The sequence below is a fragment of the Bidens hawaiensis genome, unplaced genomic scaffold (genome assembly GCF_021521415.1).
Source record: "Bidens hawaiensis isolate Kalapana, Puna unplaced genomic scaffold, B.hawaiensis_p1.1 tig00037606_1, whole genome shotgun sequence".
Lineage (NCBI taxonomy): Eukaryota > Viridiplantae > Streptophyta > Magnoliopsida > Asterales > Asteraceae > Bidens > Bidens hawaiensis.
This window is the reverse complement of record NW_027496566.1, coordinates 101,596-117,667: the sequence shown is the minus strand read 5'-3', so window position 1 is coordinate 117,667 and position 16,072 is coordinate 101,596. Positions and strand designations below refer to the sequence as shown.

The 16,072-nt window shown below is 37.1% G+C and overlaps 1 protein-coding gene and 1 pseudogene across 1 annotated transcript; one reads left to right on the top strand and one right to left on the bottom strand.

The window, feature by feature from the left end:
- Nucleotides 1–1,358: 1,358 nt before the first annotated feature.
- LOC143589531 (sinalpyl alcohol oxidase Nec3-like) lies at nucleotides 1,359–3,175 on the top strand. The gene is made up of 2 exons (XM_077070266.1): nucleotides 1,359–2,021; nucleotides 2,276–3,175. The coding sequence occupies exons 1-2, from the start codon at nucleotides 1,532–1,534 to the stop codon at nucleotides 3,169–3,171; spliced, it is 1,386 nt and encodes a 461-aa protein (XP_076926381.1). The 5' UTR covers nucleotides 1,359–1,531; the 3' UTR covers nucleotides 3,172–3,175.
- Nucleotides 3,176–11,601: 8,426 nt separating this feature from the next.
- LOC143589529 (lipoxygenase 1, chloroplastic pseudogene) lies at nucleotides 11,602–14,001 on the bottom strand (annotated as a pseudogene).
- Nucleotides 14,002–16,072: the final 2,071 nt, after the last annotated feature.

Here is a 16,072-nt window from a genome sequence, read left to right as displayed (position 1 = left end):
CCTAGCTTAATGGTCCCAGCTAGTTAACTTGTTGATTAAGTTTTCTAGGGTTAACTCTATTTAGGGTTGAGCAAATTCGGTACCGGTACCGATTGGTCCCGAATCGGTACCGATTAGGTACTGTTGGTACCGAATCGGTACCAAAGTGTTGAGTTTCGGGATCGGTATGGTACGGTACCGGTATTTCCTGAATTTTTACCCTTGGTATCGGTACTATCCCGGTACCGGTATCGAACCGAATATTTCGGTACCGGTACCAAGAATTAGCGATTTTCGGGATTGATATTTTCGGTACCGGTACGGTATCGAGCTCATCCCTAACCCTAATTAAGTTTTATCTTATATTTATCTTATTTTGTACCAGTAACATTTATCAATCAATAAAGTAAACCTTAGTTGCCGCTCGTAGATATAGGATATACCCATATCAAACCACGTAAATTTCTTATGATTTTTTTCGCTTTCGTTAATTTGTGTTTGTTCGTGTGTGTGATATCGGTTCCTAACAATTTACCTTAATATTTTCTCTGACTTCAAATATCTTCATCCACCAGTTCAACCGTGATATTTGTAGATTCCAAGCAACTCAATTATTATAGGGAAAATTCTCAAAATTGTCCAAATTAGGATTGTGATTGACTATTCAAATCTCACGCCACGATTACCAATGTATTGCTGCAGATAGGTTTTCATGGACTATTTTGAGAATTTTAAAAAATTTGGGACTATTTTGAAAATCTCTCTTCTAATTTGGATTATTTTAGGAATTTTCTCATTAGTATATGCCATGGCGCCTTGCCAATTACGGCATTGCAAGATAATGACATTTGTAGATTCATTTTCTAGTTTCCTTGAAGATATTATAAATTAGATTTGAATTGAATTGATGTGTATGCATAACAGTTTACCCAATAATGTGATTGAATACTTTATCAACACGATATGCATTTCATACAACAAGCTCTAGACAAAGTCAACTAAATTTTTAGTGTCAAAGATCAACACCTCTCTCTCTCTCTCTCTCTCTCTCTCTCTCTCTTTTGTGTATTTGAAAATATGAGTAAGAAGACAAACTATCAAGTTTTGCAAGAGGCTGCACTCCTTTTTTTGTTGATCTACGTTACTTTCTCCTTGAAGGTCAAGTGTTTCTTACAGCCTAATTCTCTTCCAGGCATGCATCTCTAACCCCTCTTCTCTCTTATCCTCGATCTTGACATGTTTTACATGTTGCAGAAGTACTTTGCCTAATCTGCAATGAGCACTCAACCTAGGCGTGAAGTACTCATAGAGCACTTGAAACCTCGGCACGATTTTAATTTGCAACCAAATCAATTTTTTTTGTGTATGCTATGCAGATGAAAGTTATCTAGGATTCACACATAAAGCCACTGATTTCACTCCAGCTCAAGAATATGATTACATCATTGTTGGAGGAGGGACTGCCGGTTGTCCACTAGCCGCCACTTTATCCGAAAAGTATTCTGTATTACTACTCGAGCGAGGTGGTGTAGCCGGATCGGATCCTAACATTATGTACGAAAATCGATCTTTAAACTCGTTCATAACTGCGAACCATGATAATTCCCCCGCTCAAATCTTTTTCTCTGAAGATGGTGTGTTCAACACTAGAGGTAGAGTATTGGGAGGTAGTAGTATGATAAATTTCGGGTTTTATTCCCGAGCTGATGATTACTTTTATGAGAACTTGGGTATTGAATGGGATATGAGTGCGGTTAAAAGAGCGTACGAGTGGGTAGAGAATAGTATTGTCACTCGTACAGATGGGTTACGTAAGGGGCAAGCTTCTACGTATAATGCGTTTGTAGAAGCTGGAATTGGTCCGGACAATGGGTTCATTCTGGACCATGTTCAAGGCACCAAGATTGGCGGTTCGACGTTTGATGATTCCGGGAGGAGACATGGTGCGGTCGAACTTTTAAGTAAAGCCAACCCTCGTAATTTAAACGTGGTGGTTTATGCAACGGTTGATCGAGTCATGTTCTCCACCGTTAATTCTTTAGGTATATGTGTACATCAATGCTTCATTTACATCTTCTTTTAGACACTATGGTTATTATATACGTGGTCCATAAATTTGGTCGCAATCTATATCTCAGTTAAAGGGCGGTCGCCAAATGAGATTATTGATTCTGACGGCGACATTATCAATCGCAAATAGCTAGCAACTAATGTTAACAGTCTCATATACTTGATCCAATTTCTTTCATGTATTGCTATTAACTAATGTTAACTTTTTTACTTTTATATTATACAGCCGCGGTTGGCGTTACATACCATGATTCCAAAGGTACTCAACATGAAGTACATATAAGAAAAGGCGGAGAAGTGATTTTGAGTGCCGGAGCTATTGGGAGTCCACAACTTTTGCTACTAAGTGGATTAGGGCCAAGTTCGGCGCTTTCATCGCTAAATATTCCAGTTATCCTTGACCATCCGTTTATCGGGCAATTTATGGCTGATAATCCTCGTAACGGAGTTAATCTTCTAGTACCAGTGAGACTAGATAATGTAGGCGTTCGTGTGGCCGGGATTACAAATAGTGGCCCATACGTCGAGTCTACAGCGATCCCACGACTTGCATCAATCCTACCTTTCATACCTTTCTTAAATTTCATTCCACCAATAAACTTAAGTGTCGTGGTAGTTGGAGGAAAGGTCTCTAGACCAAAATCAACCGGCTCACTAAGCTTAAAATCATCTACTGATGTGACAGTTAGTCCAAGTGTCCGGTTTAATTATTACTCGCGCACTGAAGATATTCTTCAGTGCGGAAATCTTATTGAAGTACTTAGAAAAGTGTTGGATACTCAGGCTATGGATGACTATAAGTTTCCTGGAATCCTTGGTCCTAACCATTTTAGTTATATCGGTCCGTCGTTACCCGAGGACTCATCGGATGAGGAGTCCATTGCTAAATTCTGTCGTGAAACATTGGCTACATTTTGGCATACACATGGTGGATGTTTAGTGAACAAGGTGGTTGATGGTCGCTTAAAAGTCATGGGAGTCGATTCTTTGCGAGTTGTGGATGCTTCTACGTTTTTTAACTCACCGGGAACGAATCCTCAGGCAACTATTTTAATGTTAGGTCGATATATTGGTGAGAAAATAGTTAATGAGAGAGTAGCACATGATGGTGTTCATTCTTGATATTATTAAATAATGTATCTGATTTATTTTATATAATGTGCTGTAAATCTAAGTTACCCTATTTTTTATTTATCGTTTCTGGATACTTTATTCCAAATGATTTAGATCCAAACTACTCAAGTTGTTTACGGAGAGGGATACTTATGGGTACTATTTATACATCATTCAATTCTGCACTACAACCTTATTTCTATCTTTAAGTATTTGTACCTTAAACTTTTTGTCTAATTTTTTGTTATTCAATTACAATAAATGCAAAAAAAATGAATCAATTTTCTGTGACAAATATTTGCATGGAATGAAATCATGCAACCTACCTATATGGCGTGGTGATGGTGTTACCATATGATAGGCACCTCCCGTGTCAATGGATCCTAGCCATGAATGATAAACGAAACAAAAGACGGGTTGTTGCAACAAGGAGACGTTTAGGACTGTTCCACCCAGGTGGACCCGTTAAAAAGAAAAGGGATCCATAATTGTTTATTCCATGCAAACTTTTTAAATTACTAGTTATTGTTTTTCTATAATGCACGTTTTTATTATGTTTTTTTACCTTTTTTTTCTTTCCAATAAAATAGGTTAGTGGAGTCATTAGTTACTACTTATTGGTTTTGTAAAACTGTTTTTTAATCCTTTCAGAAAGTTAAAACAAAAAATATTTTTGTAATTGTCAAACAAAATTATACTTATTGGCTTTTTGAAAACACCAATAAGCCAATAAGTATTTTTAAAACTCAATCCCAAACATAGTTTATTTCTTTTCTTTTATATGTATCGAACAAATGGCAATGAAAAGTTAGAATGTGTATTTTGATAAATTGAGTTTTTTCTCCGGTTAGTTTACTCATTGGATTATGAGTTGATTAATTGTTTCTGTGCTAGTTCAAACTTGCATGTTTGGATGGTGTTCTTGGAGCCTAAATTTGAATTAAGTGGTGTATATGTATCTTAAAACTTGTTTAGTATTTCCCTACGAGTAGTTCGGGTGGCATTTCTGTATTTTGAATTACCGTTGTCTATCTGTTTTTTGTTTGATTACAATTTTCATGCCCGTTACCTGTGATATTGCTATCATATGGTATCAAAGACGAAGAGATCTGTTTCGACTCACTGTCGTTCACTACTCTCTATATTGGCTCGTTATAGTTTCCAAAAAAAAAATTATAATGTTTCTTACTTTTCTCATAGAAGTGCCTCCTAAGAGTTCACTTATGTCCAACATGATGAAGAGCCCGTGTATGATGACAAAATGACCGAGCCCAATAACAAAGAGTGCTTATATGTTCAAAATGCTCTTGGTGGGGTTGTTCACGACGACGGAAGTACAATTGAGAATATGAGTAAAAGAGAAGGCATAACAAAGGTTCATGTTGGTCATGCTATGGTGGATGGTTGTTTTTCTGGCTTTGGATGCAAGGACCCGACATTTATCAGCAAAGGGGGTCCAAAACTAAACCCCACATTATGGGTTGGATTTGCAGGCGAACACATATCCAACAAGGAACCTTGTTCGAAGCTAGTTCACAAATTGGTTTGGTCAGATCAAGGTATTTAAACACAAATTCTAGGCTCAATTATTGCTCGAAATTCGCAACATCTTAATACCCAGATTACAAGTACAACATATCTTCAGACGGATCCTTCAAGTTTGTAAGGCCCGTTTTCGGTATTTGTCTTTCGTATTTGTAATTAGTATCGTTTATGTCGTTAGTTTACTTGCTTATGTATGTTTGGGCCCGAGGCCTTATTGTACTTAGAGCCCATTGGGTCAATTATAATGAAAGAGTGTATGATAATATACACACTATATAAAGTGTGTGTATAACATACACAATATAACCTTTTTCCATAATATACTTGTTAACCTACAAACTCTCTCTCCTTCCATCTTCATATTTCAGCTCCCTTAACACCATCACAAGATTCGATATCTCGGTCCTAGCTTGTTGTTTTCGCCAACTAGTTGAGAGGTTGATCCAAGATGACTAGTACTTAGTTTGTTTGTTGTTTGATCCGGTCACAAGACCTACAATTGGTATCAGAAAAGATCAGATAGTGATGAAGTTGAGTTTGGAGAGGAGGAAGAGGATTATGATGATGATCCTAATGATAATGATGGTCAGGATGAAGGTGATGATCAGGAGGAAGAACAGGAGGATGGGCCTGTTGATGAACACGTTGATGAGTCCGAAACAGAGTCTGAAGTTCCTATTGTTAAAGAGGGCAGATCGAAGAAGAAACATGACAAGTCAAAGAGGAAAGTTGGTGAGTCCTCGAAAGCATCTGCTGCTACTGCTGAGGAAGAAGAGGAAGACGAGCCTGAACGTCCTCTAAAAAACAGTTGAGAAGATAAAGGACTCCAAGAAGCCTTCACCTTCTAAGGTGCCTCAACTCAAGGTAACTTTTCCTTCGATTTCCGTGATGTTGTCACATTACTTAGCAACCCAAACCACATCACCTCAAACTTCCATTCATGACCCACATGTAGGATCCCCCAGGACCTTAGCCAAAACCCTAAAAGCCCTCCAAGACAAACAAATCAAAATCACCAAAACCCAAACCCCAATCTCACCCAAATCCAAACCCAAAACCAAAATGATTTCACCCAAAGCCCCAACCAAACCAAGACTTAGAATTGTCCTTAGGAAGAAACCCAAAATCGAAAAACCATCCCACGTAGATGAACCGACCAGTTACCTCACCCGAAACCTCCCCATCCCGCTTAAACGAACCAATGCCCTCCATGTTTGAGGGCATACATATAATCACCCAACCTAGGACCACCATACCCGTCACCTCACCCACATACCAATTTGCTTCACCCATTAGGATACATCATTTTGGTCATCCACATTCATTACATCTAGCCCAACCCAAACCACCTCAACCACCATAGAAACAACCACCACAACAACCGGCCTACCCTTAGCCATTACCACATCCTTCCCAACCTTGTCCCTAACCTTACCCAACCCAGCCACACCTTACCCGACCATATCCACCATACCTACCTCAAATCTTAGAAGCCCAGTGAGTACAGCTACTCCCATCTCAAGTGGGAAATCGAAGAAGTCTCTCGTGTTCAAAGATCATGTCCTCGATAGGATCACGGCACTGGAAGAGGGAACTCATGTTGACCAAATTCTTAAAAGATCAACAAGACATCAACCAGGATGTCACTCGTCAACATGATGCCTTGGCCAATCAATTGGCTATTCTTCAAGAAAGACGTGACCTGGATCAAGCCAGAATCGAAAGTCAGCAGAACTGGATCTATATCAGTTGCAGAAAATAATTGACAATCAGCAACAGTTAATCAACAAGAACTCTCTGCAAACTCTGATCAACACGTTGACATGGAAAGACTTAAGTCTCGAGTTAGACATTTGGAGACTTATCTCCCCTCCTCTTCTAACTTTCCTGATAACTTCAGAAGGGAGATTGAGTCTACACTTGATAAAGTGTGGATAGACTTTGAACGTTTGAATTCAAGGGTGAGCGGGTTGGAAGGCTGTGAAAGTAGGGATGTGAGCAGGGTTATGGGAGAGAGTGTGAGACTGCAGAATCTTGTTGAGCAGTTGGAGGAAGAGTTAGAGAATCAACCCGCCGAACATGGGCGTGTGAATGAGTCGCTAGCTAATCGATACCTTTTTGTAATGGAGGTTATGCGGTTAACAGATGAGAACGTTGAGAACCTGAGGTTTCATCTGATGAGGACCTTTCGAAGGTTTCTTCGTGTAGCGGAGTCTAGGGTTGAGCAATTCAACCGGCGACAAACTATGCTTTCTCGTTTAGTCACTGATGCCAAAAGGGTCAGAGCTCTAGGAAGTGTACACGGCTTCCTCTACACGGGAGAGCAAAAAAAGGATGGAGGTGAAGGAGGTTCAGGCTCAAAGGCTTCTAATGAGCCTGAAGTTGTTGTAGGAACCGTTACCGGCACTGAACCTGCAGCTACTACTGCTATTTCATCTGAGCAGGTATGTACTACAAGTTCATCACTTGTTGCACCAATAACTAGTGCACAAGTAAGTGCTGTGTTCACCACTTCTATAATTGTTCATCCCGTTGCACAACGATTAGCTCGAGGTGGTGGTGATGATGGTGATGACGGTGATGATGGGGATGATGATGATGAGTCTGATAGTGGAGACGAGGATGATGATGAGGAAAATGATGATGAGGACGATGACCACGAGCACGATAGCTTTGATGATACTCGTGGTGGTGGCAATGGTGATGGTAGTGGTAGTGGTAATGGAAGTGGAAGTGGTAGCGGTGATGCTACCGGATATAAGGCGACTGATGTTGAGCCGCCAAAGGAGGCTGAGAAAACGAGGGAATCGGATGCTGCGGTGGAGGCTGAGCTCGCCTCTTTACTAAACGTTTGCTCTTTTGCAGGTATCGTCCCTACAGTTGAGAAAGCCGTGGATGAAAATAAAGAACATAGTGATGATGAAATCAACTATTCTCCCAACCTCGACACACCACCAGCTAGGGAGAATGTTGAGCCAGCCGTTGATAAACATGTTGTCACTCCGGCTACTGCTCCTACTCGAAGAAAGTCAAGATAGGGAATCAAGTATTATAGTGTGAGCAGGATGGGTAGCTTGCGATGGAGGTCGAAACCATACCATGATTTGGATATCATTTTGTACGCCAAATACCACAAAGATAGCAAAAGTTGGGCTATCAGATGTGCAAACGAAGATCTAACATATCTCACTATGAGAGATATGCACTCGCTATCGAATCTTGACATGAACTACTTTCGAAAGATGATAGCTCGAGACGATAGAAAAGACATTATCGAATCATGGTTCAAGAACAAGTTTTTGAGAAGAGAATGGAGAGCTGACTACCCGACGTTCGCAGTCAATCCGGGTAGATCATTCAAGATAAAGAAGATCAACCCCTTCTCCAAAAATCCGTCCAAGGAAAGAGTATACAGGATGCCTGATGATCATGGCTAGCCGATCTGCCATGGGATGCCATTCGAGGACGACTTTCTCCATGACTTCATAGCATGGGAATTCGACAACGTGCACGGCGAGGTCATCATTCACTGCACTCGCAGTCACGAGCTGCGGTTCTTTGATGAGCATGAACTGTCAGGCTTTGGACTCAGCGACCTCAAGAATCTAGTTGAGTCACCCCTTTGTACAGTTGAAGACATCCGTCGTGACAACACGGAACCTATCGCAGAAAGTTCAACAACTTTGTCAGATTACTTGTTGAAAAGCAACCATTTGCTGAAGATCCAGACGGTGTCTTCGACTATGAGTCCGAGTGCGAGTGGTAAAGGAAGAAAATAAGCAAATACCAAAGACTAGAGGTAGATTGTAAGACCCGTTTTGGTATTAGTATTTCGTATTTGTAATTAGTATCGTTTATGTCGTTAGTTTACTTGATTATGTATGTTTGGGCTCGATGCCTTATTGTACTTAGAGCCCATTGGGCTAATTATAATGAAAAAGTGTATGATAATACACACACTATATAAAGTGTGTGTATAACATACACAATATAACCTTTTTTCCATAATATACTTGTTAACCTACAAACTCTCTCTCCCTCCATCTTCATATTTCGGCTCATTTAACACCACCACAAGATCCAAGATCTCGGTCCTAGCTAGTTGTTTCCGCCAACTAGTTGATAGGTTGATCCAAGATGACTAGTACTTAGTTGGTTTGTTGTTTGATCCGGTCACGGGACCTACAAAGTTTGACGACAAACTTTCTCGAATACGAGGAGAATGATAGACACTACCTGTGTCAATGGATCCAAGTCGTTAATGATAAGCAGAACAAAAAACGGATTTGTGCAACCGGGAGACGTTTAGGACCGTTCGACCAGGTGGACCCGTTAAAAAGAAAAGAGATCCATATTTGTTTCCATGTAAAAATTTTAAATTATTAGTTGTAGTTTTTCTTTCATGCATGTTGTTTTTATTATGTTTTTTTGACCTTTTTTTCTTTCCAACTAAATAGGTTAGTGGAGTCACACCAGCGGATTTAGAACAAAATCTCAGGGGTAAAGTTTTAAATTTTTTTTATCGTGTTTATGTAAACAAAACAAATATAGAAACATAATAATAAATAAATTTAAACACATGGGTTACAGAATTCTCCTCTCCGGTTTTTGAAGGTTTGAAATCGAGACATTACTTAATCTTCTATTACATTATTAAGTGTTTCTCTTTCGACCGTACAAATTAAAGCATTGTTCAAATACTCAGCTCTCATCGATTACACAAATTCGTTTTCACAAGCTTTATTTAAAAAAAAACACCTTTCAATGATTGCGGTTGCCACCGATAAAACCAACTTTATCTTCAATGTTTGGTACACCGAAAAGCATGCCATTTTTCCTTAAGGTTTATCGAATATTGTAGCTAGCGTCGGTTTTACGCTTGCAACCGTTAAAGGGTTTTTTTCTTAAATGAAGCTTATCAAGACGGGTTTGTGAAATCGCATTGGATATGAGTATTTGAACAATGTTCTAACTTGCTCGGTCGAAAGAGGCACGTTTGATGAGGGAAAAGAAGAGGTTGTGATAACTCGATCTCAAGCTTTCAAATCCCAATATGAGAATTATGCACCTCATGTGTTTAAATTTATTTATTATCGTGTTTTTTTTTGTTTATTCTCAATCCATCCCCTAAAAATATGTGAGAGAGTTTTGCAAATTATAGGGTATAGTTGTGAATTGTTGTATGGAAGATAGAAAAGTTAGTTTTTTTGTTTTTAAAAAAATTTGGAGAAAGTTTGTTTGCCCTAATTTATTTTTACATATTTGTTAAAATTGGTTGTAAGTAGAGAAGGGAAAAACTGCAATGATATAGATACAAAAAAAAAACTACTTAATTGAAAATGAGAGAAAAATGTAGTGATTTTTGCTATAATTATAGAAATGGAGATGAAGGATGACCTGTGAATACTCTTACATTGTATGAAAGACGGTAAAAGAAAATAAGTTTTAAACTTTAAACTAAACAATGAACAAAAAAATGGTTAATGGGTCAATGGGTTTGTTGGTTTAGGCTTTGAACTTTGGTTCGTCTTTATTTATTTTGAACTTTTAATTTGGTTGGGCTTTAAATAGCAGAGATAACATTATATTTTTTGAGGGGTAGTGGACCGCCCGTGCAACCGGGAGACTTTTAGGAACGTTCGACAGGTGGACCCGTTAAAAAGAAAAGGGATCCATATTTGTTTCCATGTAAAAAGTTTAAATTATTGGTTATTGTTTTTCTTTCATGCACGTTGTTTTTATTATGTTTTTTTACCTTTTCTTCTTTCCAACTAAGAGACTGCTTGTTTACATTTGAATGGAACCATTCAGATGTTTACATCTGATTCATTCAAACTTCAGACTGTTTTGGTTCCAAACATAAAAACATCTGAATGGTTAAAATTAGGTCTGAATCATTCAGATTTATTGTTGTTGCTGAATGGGACATATGCTTATTCAGATCTGAATGAACCAAACATCCCCTAAATAGGTTAGTGGAGTCATTAGTTACTACTTAGTGGGTAGTTTATATCATTTCTTATATATGTATCGAACAAATGAAAATGAAAAGTTAGAATGTTTATCTATATCTATCTATCTATCTATCTATCTATCTATCTACATATATATATATATATATATATATATATATATATATATATATATATATATATATATATATATATATATATATAAAACATGAGTGAATGACCTATTAAATTTTAAGATGTAAAATTACTAATGCATTAAATTTTGAGAAATTGATGTACGGTTAAGAATGTATACTTTAGAACATAGTTTAAAAATAATCCTTCAACTTCAATACAATTTTGCTTATTTGTAAAGTAATTACACATAAATCCTCTATCTTGACCCATTTAATTGAAAATTCATCTAACTTTTTTATTTCTTCAATATATTTTATTATATTGTGTTTTAAACAAAAACGAATTTACTATTGCAATATGCTTATTTTTGTTGACGTTTCAATGTAAATCTTGTTTCATTTTGAGGTGTTGATTATAATGTACAAGTCAATTAAGCATAAGAGTACAACTCAAATATGCAATTATGAACCTAAAATATAATTACAAACTGAATCCTTCAATTATACTCAACATTTGTAAATTTAATTAACAAATACTCTTACATCCCTTTAAGTTTACCCATATAATCATCTATATTCTTTTTCTTTAATTTTCATTTATATATTTGAATATAATACATTCTAATAAATTTTAAACATACAATCACGACGTGTTTATTTTTGTCGACGTTCCAATGTAAAAATATTGGTGCCCATGTTATAAACTTATAACCAAAATGATTTCGTGTCATTCAAAAAAAATATCATTTTTGTTTCAAGTCAAAATGCCATCAAAATGAGTTTTGATCATTTTCTTTAAAATACTTTTATTGTTTCGGGTCAATGATTGATAACTTTGACAGGTTAAAACGCTTTCGAGTTATAACTGGATATAAACCAAATGAGTTTAGGTCATTATAAAAAAAAATTAAATCTTGTTTAGGCCAAAAGAGGCGATAAGTAAATAGATTTTGAGTCATTTAAGAAAACAAAATTGTCAATGTTAGTTCTGGTTAAAACATGTTATAAGCATAATGAGTTCGAGTCATCTTAAAAAAATGGTTTTGGTTTGTGTCAAAACAATTATATGCAAAATGAATCCAGACTTTGTAAAGAAATATCAATTTTGGCTTTGGGTGGACATTAAATCTTTGGTCGTTTACAAAGGTTTCAAAAGACTCCCAAATAACCGTGACTAACATAGTAGATTTGGTTCAGGTCAAAATGCCTAGTAAAATGAGTTTCGATCATATTTTTAATATTTGTATTTTTCGAGTTAACGATCGAGGACTTTGATATGTTAAATTCGTTCGAGTTATAATGGGATGTAAACCAAATGGGTTTAGGTCATTATAAAAAAATAAATTTTTATTCAGATTAAGATAGATAATAAGTAAAATGAGTTTAGGACATCAAAATAAACTGTCAACTTTTATTCTAGTTAAAGCATGTTATAAGCATAATGAGTTCGATTCATTTAAAAAAAATAGGTTTTGGTTTGCGTCATAATAATTATATGCAAAACGAATTTGGGTCATTTAAAGGAAATATCAATTTTGCCTATGGGTGAACATTAAATATTTGGTCGTGCATGAAAGTTTCAAAAGACTTCCCCAATAAGCGTGACTACCATAATAGATTTGGTTCAAGTCAAAATGCTAAGCAAAATGAGTTTCGATTATATAAACTTGGTTTTTATGATTCGTATAGTAATTGGACTACTAGAAAAAAGGTCTTCAATGACACACATTACCTGTCATTAAAGGGCCTTTATGACACGCAAATGTGTGCCATGGAAGCCCATGTCATAAATTGAATATGACACGCTTTGCGTGTGTCATATTTGATGACACACATTTGTGACACACGATTTATGACGCGCTTTTCAATACAGGTGTTTACGACACCAATTAACGACATTCATTTATGCATGTCATCGTGTAACTTTTAATTTTTTTTTATTTTTTTTGTTTTGCATAATTAATAATATTTAAATTAATGACTCAAAATATAGCAGCTAAACTATACATTCCATTACGAATCAAAATATTACATATAATCCACAAGTTAACAAAAGTATCTGTTAATATTTAATATAATACATACCACTAACGAAATATAAACTATGGCGTATACGCCAACCAATCTTCTCAACTGCATCGAAATCCGCCTCCATGTATTTATGTTTGCGTCCCACAACCTAAGTTGAAAATTAACAAAAAAAAACGTTAGGTCAAACCATTAGCCAACTGTTAGTTACGGTTTTTAGACTCAAAGAAGATGTCATGAATAAAACCATTTACATATTTTTTACAAGAGATTCGACATAAATTTTTATAACTAAAATTTAATTTCTTTATATTTTCATTTAACTATAACTGAATAAGCGATCGAATACGAACTAAACGAACGAGGTTTTCTTATTCGTGCTCATTCGTTAAAAAAATTGAACATATTCGTGTTTTGTATGTTCCTATGTTAACAATATAAACGAACGTTCAAGGACGTAAATAAACAAACATAACTGAACATAGATTGAAACCCCCTGACATATATAGAGATACATACCAGTATCATTAGGTACACGTCCGGTTCGACATCTTTTTGGATGTGGTATCTTATCACCGCCAAGTGAAGGTCTAGCAAATTCATTTCCTCTATCGGGATTACCCAAATAATTATAAACATCATAATCATACACTCGATCTGATAATTTTCTTACTCCTTTACCATCACCTCTTAAATCTTTAAGTTCTTGGTCTGTTAAGTATTTCAGCCCTGCTGGAGTCTCATTAGGTAGGTACGGCTGCAAGTAACCGTATATGTTGGTTAAAACGAATCTTGCTACAAAATATCACGCAAGAAAATGACTTGGAATACATATCATGTATGGCTGCTTCAACTTTAGGAATCAGGATTCAAGACCATGAATATTCAAACTATAATCTTTGACTTAAAGTTCAAATTTTGTCTTTCTTTATTTAATTTGGACTGTTAGGCAAACAAAATTTCAAGAATTGACCGAAAAATATGTGGAAAATTACCTTATTAGAGAAGAAAACTCTAGGTTTAGAAAGATCTTTACTAGATTGAACCCACGAATTACAAGGGAAATGAGCCGGGTCACATGCAAATCCTTCAATGGTAATACTTTCCAAAAAGAACTCTTTTTGGTGCTTATTAGTGATGGTTATTGCTCCTGGGATCCCAAACTCAGAATCCACCATAATATCAGCTGTGTAATTAATCCTTTCAGTTTTAAGATTTGACTTCTTTGACCAGTCCTTTAACACAGCTTCATTGCTCTTCTTTGGAGCTCTTGTTCCTTCAACACCAAATAGTAAACCAATAATAATTAGCTTGTAATTAACCAGGTTCCTTACTTTGGATAATAAGTCAAGAATGATAAACGATAATTAACGCACAACTTAGAAATAACCGACTTATATTATAACCAGAAAATATAACTCAAAAAACTGATTACAATAACTTTGGTAGTGATTGTTGTGTTTGTTGTTGTGTTGTGTGTCTAACACTAACTTTGTACATGTATTTATACTAGTACCCAACTTGATCACCAAGCATAATGTGTGGTCACCACTCAACTTGGCCACCACGGTGAACCTGGGCAACAAGGTCAACTTGGCCAACAAGGTGAACTTGGTCACCAAGCATATGGAATGTTTCATAATACCCCTTAGACTTTAACCGACTTGTTAAAACCTCTTAGGCCCGGTTCACCGATTTGTGACCCGGAATAGAAGTTAATCCAACATTCACCCCCCTAATTTCTGATTCGGATTAGAAAGGTCTTAAACTCCAAGTAACTCGCGCATCTCCGTGAACTTGATTCATGCGGCTGCTGAAGCCGCCATGTACTCGGCTTCACACGATGAGAGTGCAACTGTCGCTTGCTTTTGTGAGCACCATGTAATTGGAGATTGCCAGTAATAAAACACGTGCCCCGTGGTACTTCTACCATCATCCTCATCTATGTTGTGACTACTATCACTATAACCTACAAGTCTTTTGGACCCGTTCTTCCCATACTTGATCCCGTAACTCGTCGTTTTCTTCAAATATCTCAATAGGTGTCGTATTGCCATACCATGAGATTCTCGTGGGCTTTGCATATATCGACTAACAATACCCACGGAGTACGCCATATCCGGACGAGTGTGTAATAAATACTTTATGCAACCCACTACCTTTCGATACTCGGTTGCATCGAGTTCGACTTCATTCTCGGCTTTTGAGTATTTCACACCATGATCCATCGGGACTTGAGACGGATTACAGTTTTGCATACCGGTCTCCTTTAGAATCCTTTTGGCGTATCCTTCTTGTGTAATTACTATCCCGTCCTCTTGTTGGAATACTTCGATTCCGAGATAGTAGGTCAACTTCCCGAGATCCGACATCTCAAACTTGGTCGCCATACCCTTTTTAAATCGGAAATAATACTTGACCTTGTATCTGTCACAAATAAAGCATCCACATACACGGCTACGATCAAAAAATGTTTCCCATCCGTCTTTTGGTATACCGATTGTTCCTTGGAACATTTTTGAAACTTCATGTCTCGTAGGATGTTATCGAGCTTTGTGTTCCAAGCTCGGGGAGCTTGCCTTAACCCGTACAAGGCCTTTGACAACTTGTAAACTTTTGGCTCCTCGCCCTTTTTCTCGTATCCTTCGGATTGTGAAACGAACACAACTTCTTTCAATTCACCACGTAGAAAAGCCGTTTTTGCATCAAGATGGTGGATTTCCCACCCGTTTGATGTTGCCAATGCGATTAGTAGCCGAATAGTCTCGATTCGGGCTACCGGAGCGAAAACATCATCAAAGTCAATCCCGGGTTGTTGCACGTAACCCTTTGCAACCAACCGAGCTTTGTACTTGTTTATCGTTCCATCCACATTTCGTTTAATTTTGAACACCCACTTCAACCCGATACATTTTGCACCCTTTGGAAGTTCGACTAACTTCCATGTTTCATTCTTATTTATCGAATCGATCTCGGTATTCATAGCATGAACCCATTCTTGGTTCGACTTATCCTCAAAATAGCTACTCGGTTCACCACTTGATGCAAGAAGCAACTGCTCATAGTCAGAGTCAACATGTAACACATAATCTACTTGTAATCTTCTTAGTAAAACTGAGACTCGGGTTGAACGTCTTAGGCTCGTCTGGGCCTCATTTTCACCCGAATGGACTTGTGACCCATTACCCATCAGCTGAACTTGAGAGAGAGTTGAGGAATTAGGCCCGATATGACTTGGTTCGGCTGAGT

Bases quoted from the DNA above. Each gene is read 5' to 3' on its own strand.
- LOC143589531 (XM_077070266.1), top strand. From the start codon at position 1,532: ATGTACGAAAATCGATCTTTAAACTCGTTCATAACTGCGAACCATGAT. The intron at 2,022-2,275 runs GTATATGTGTAC...TATATTATACAG, and splicing joins CTCCACCGTTAATTCTTTAG to CCGCGGTTGGCGTTACATAC.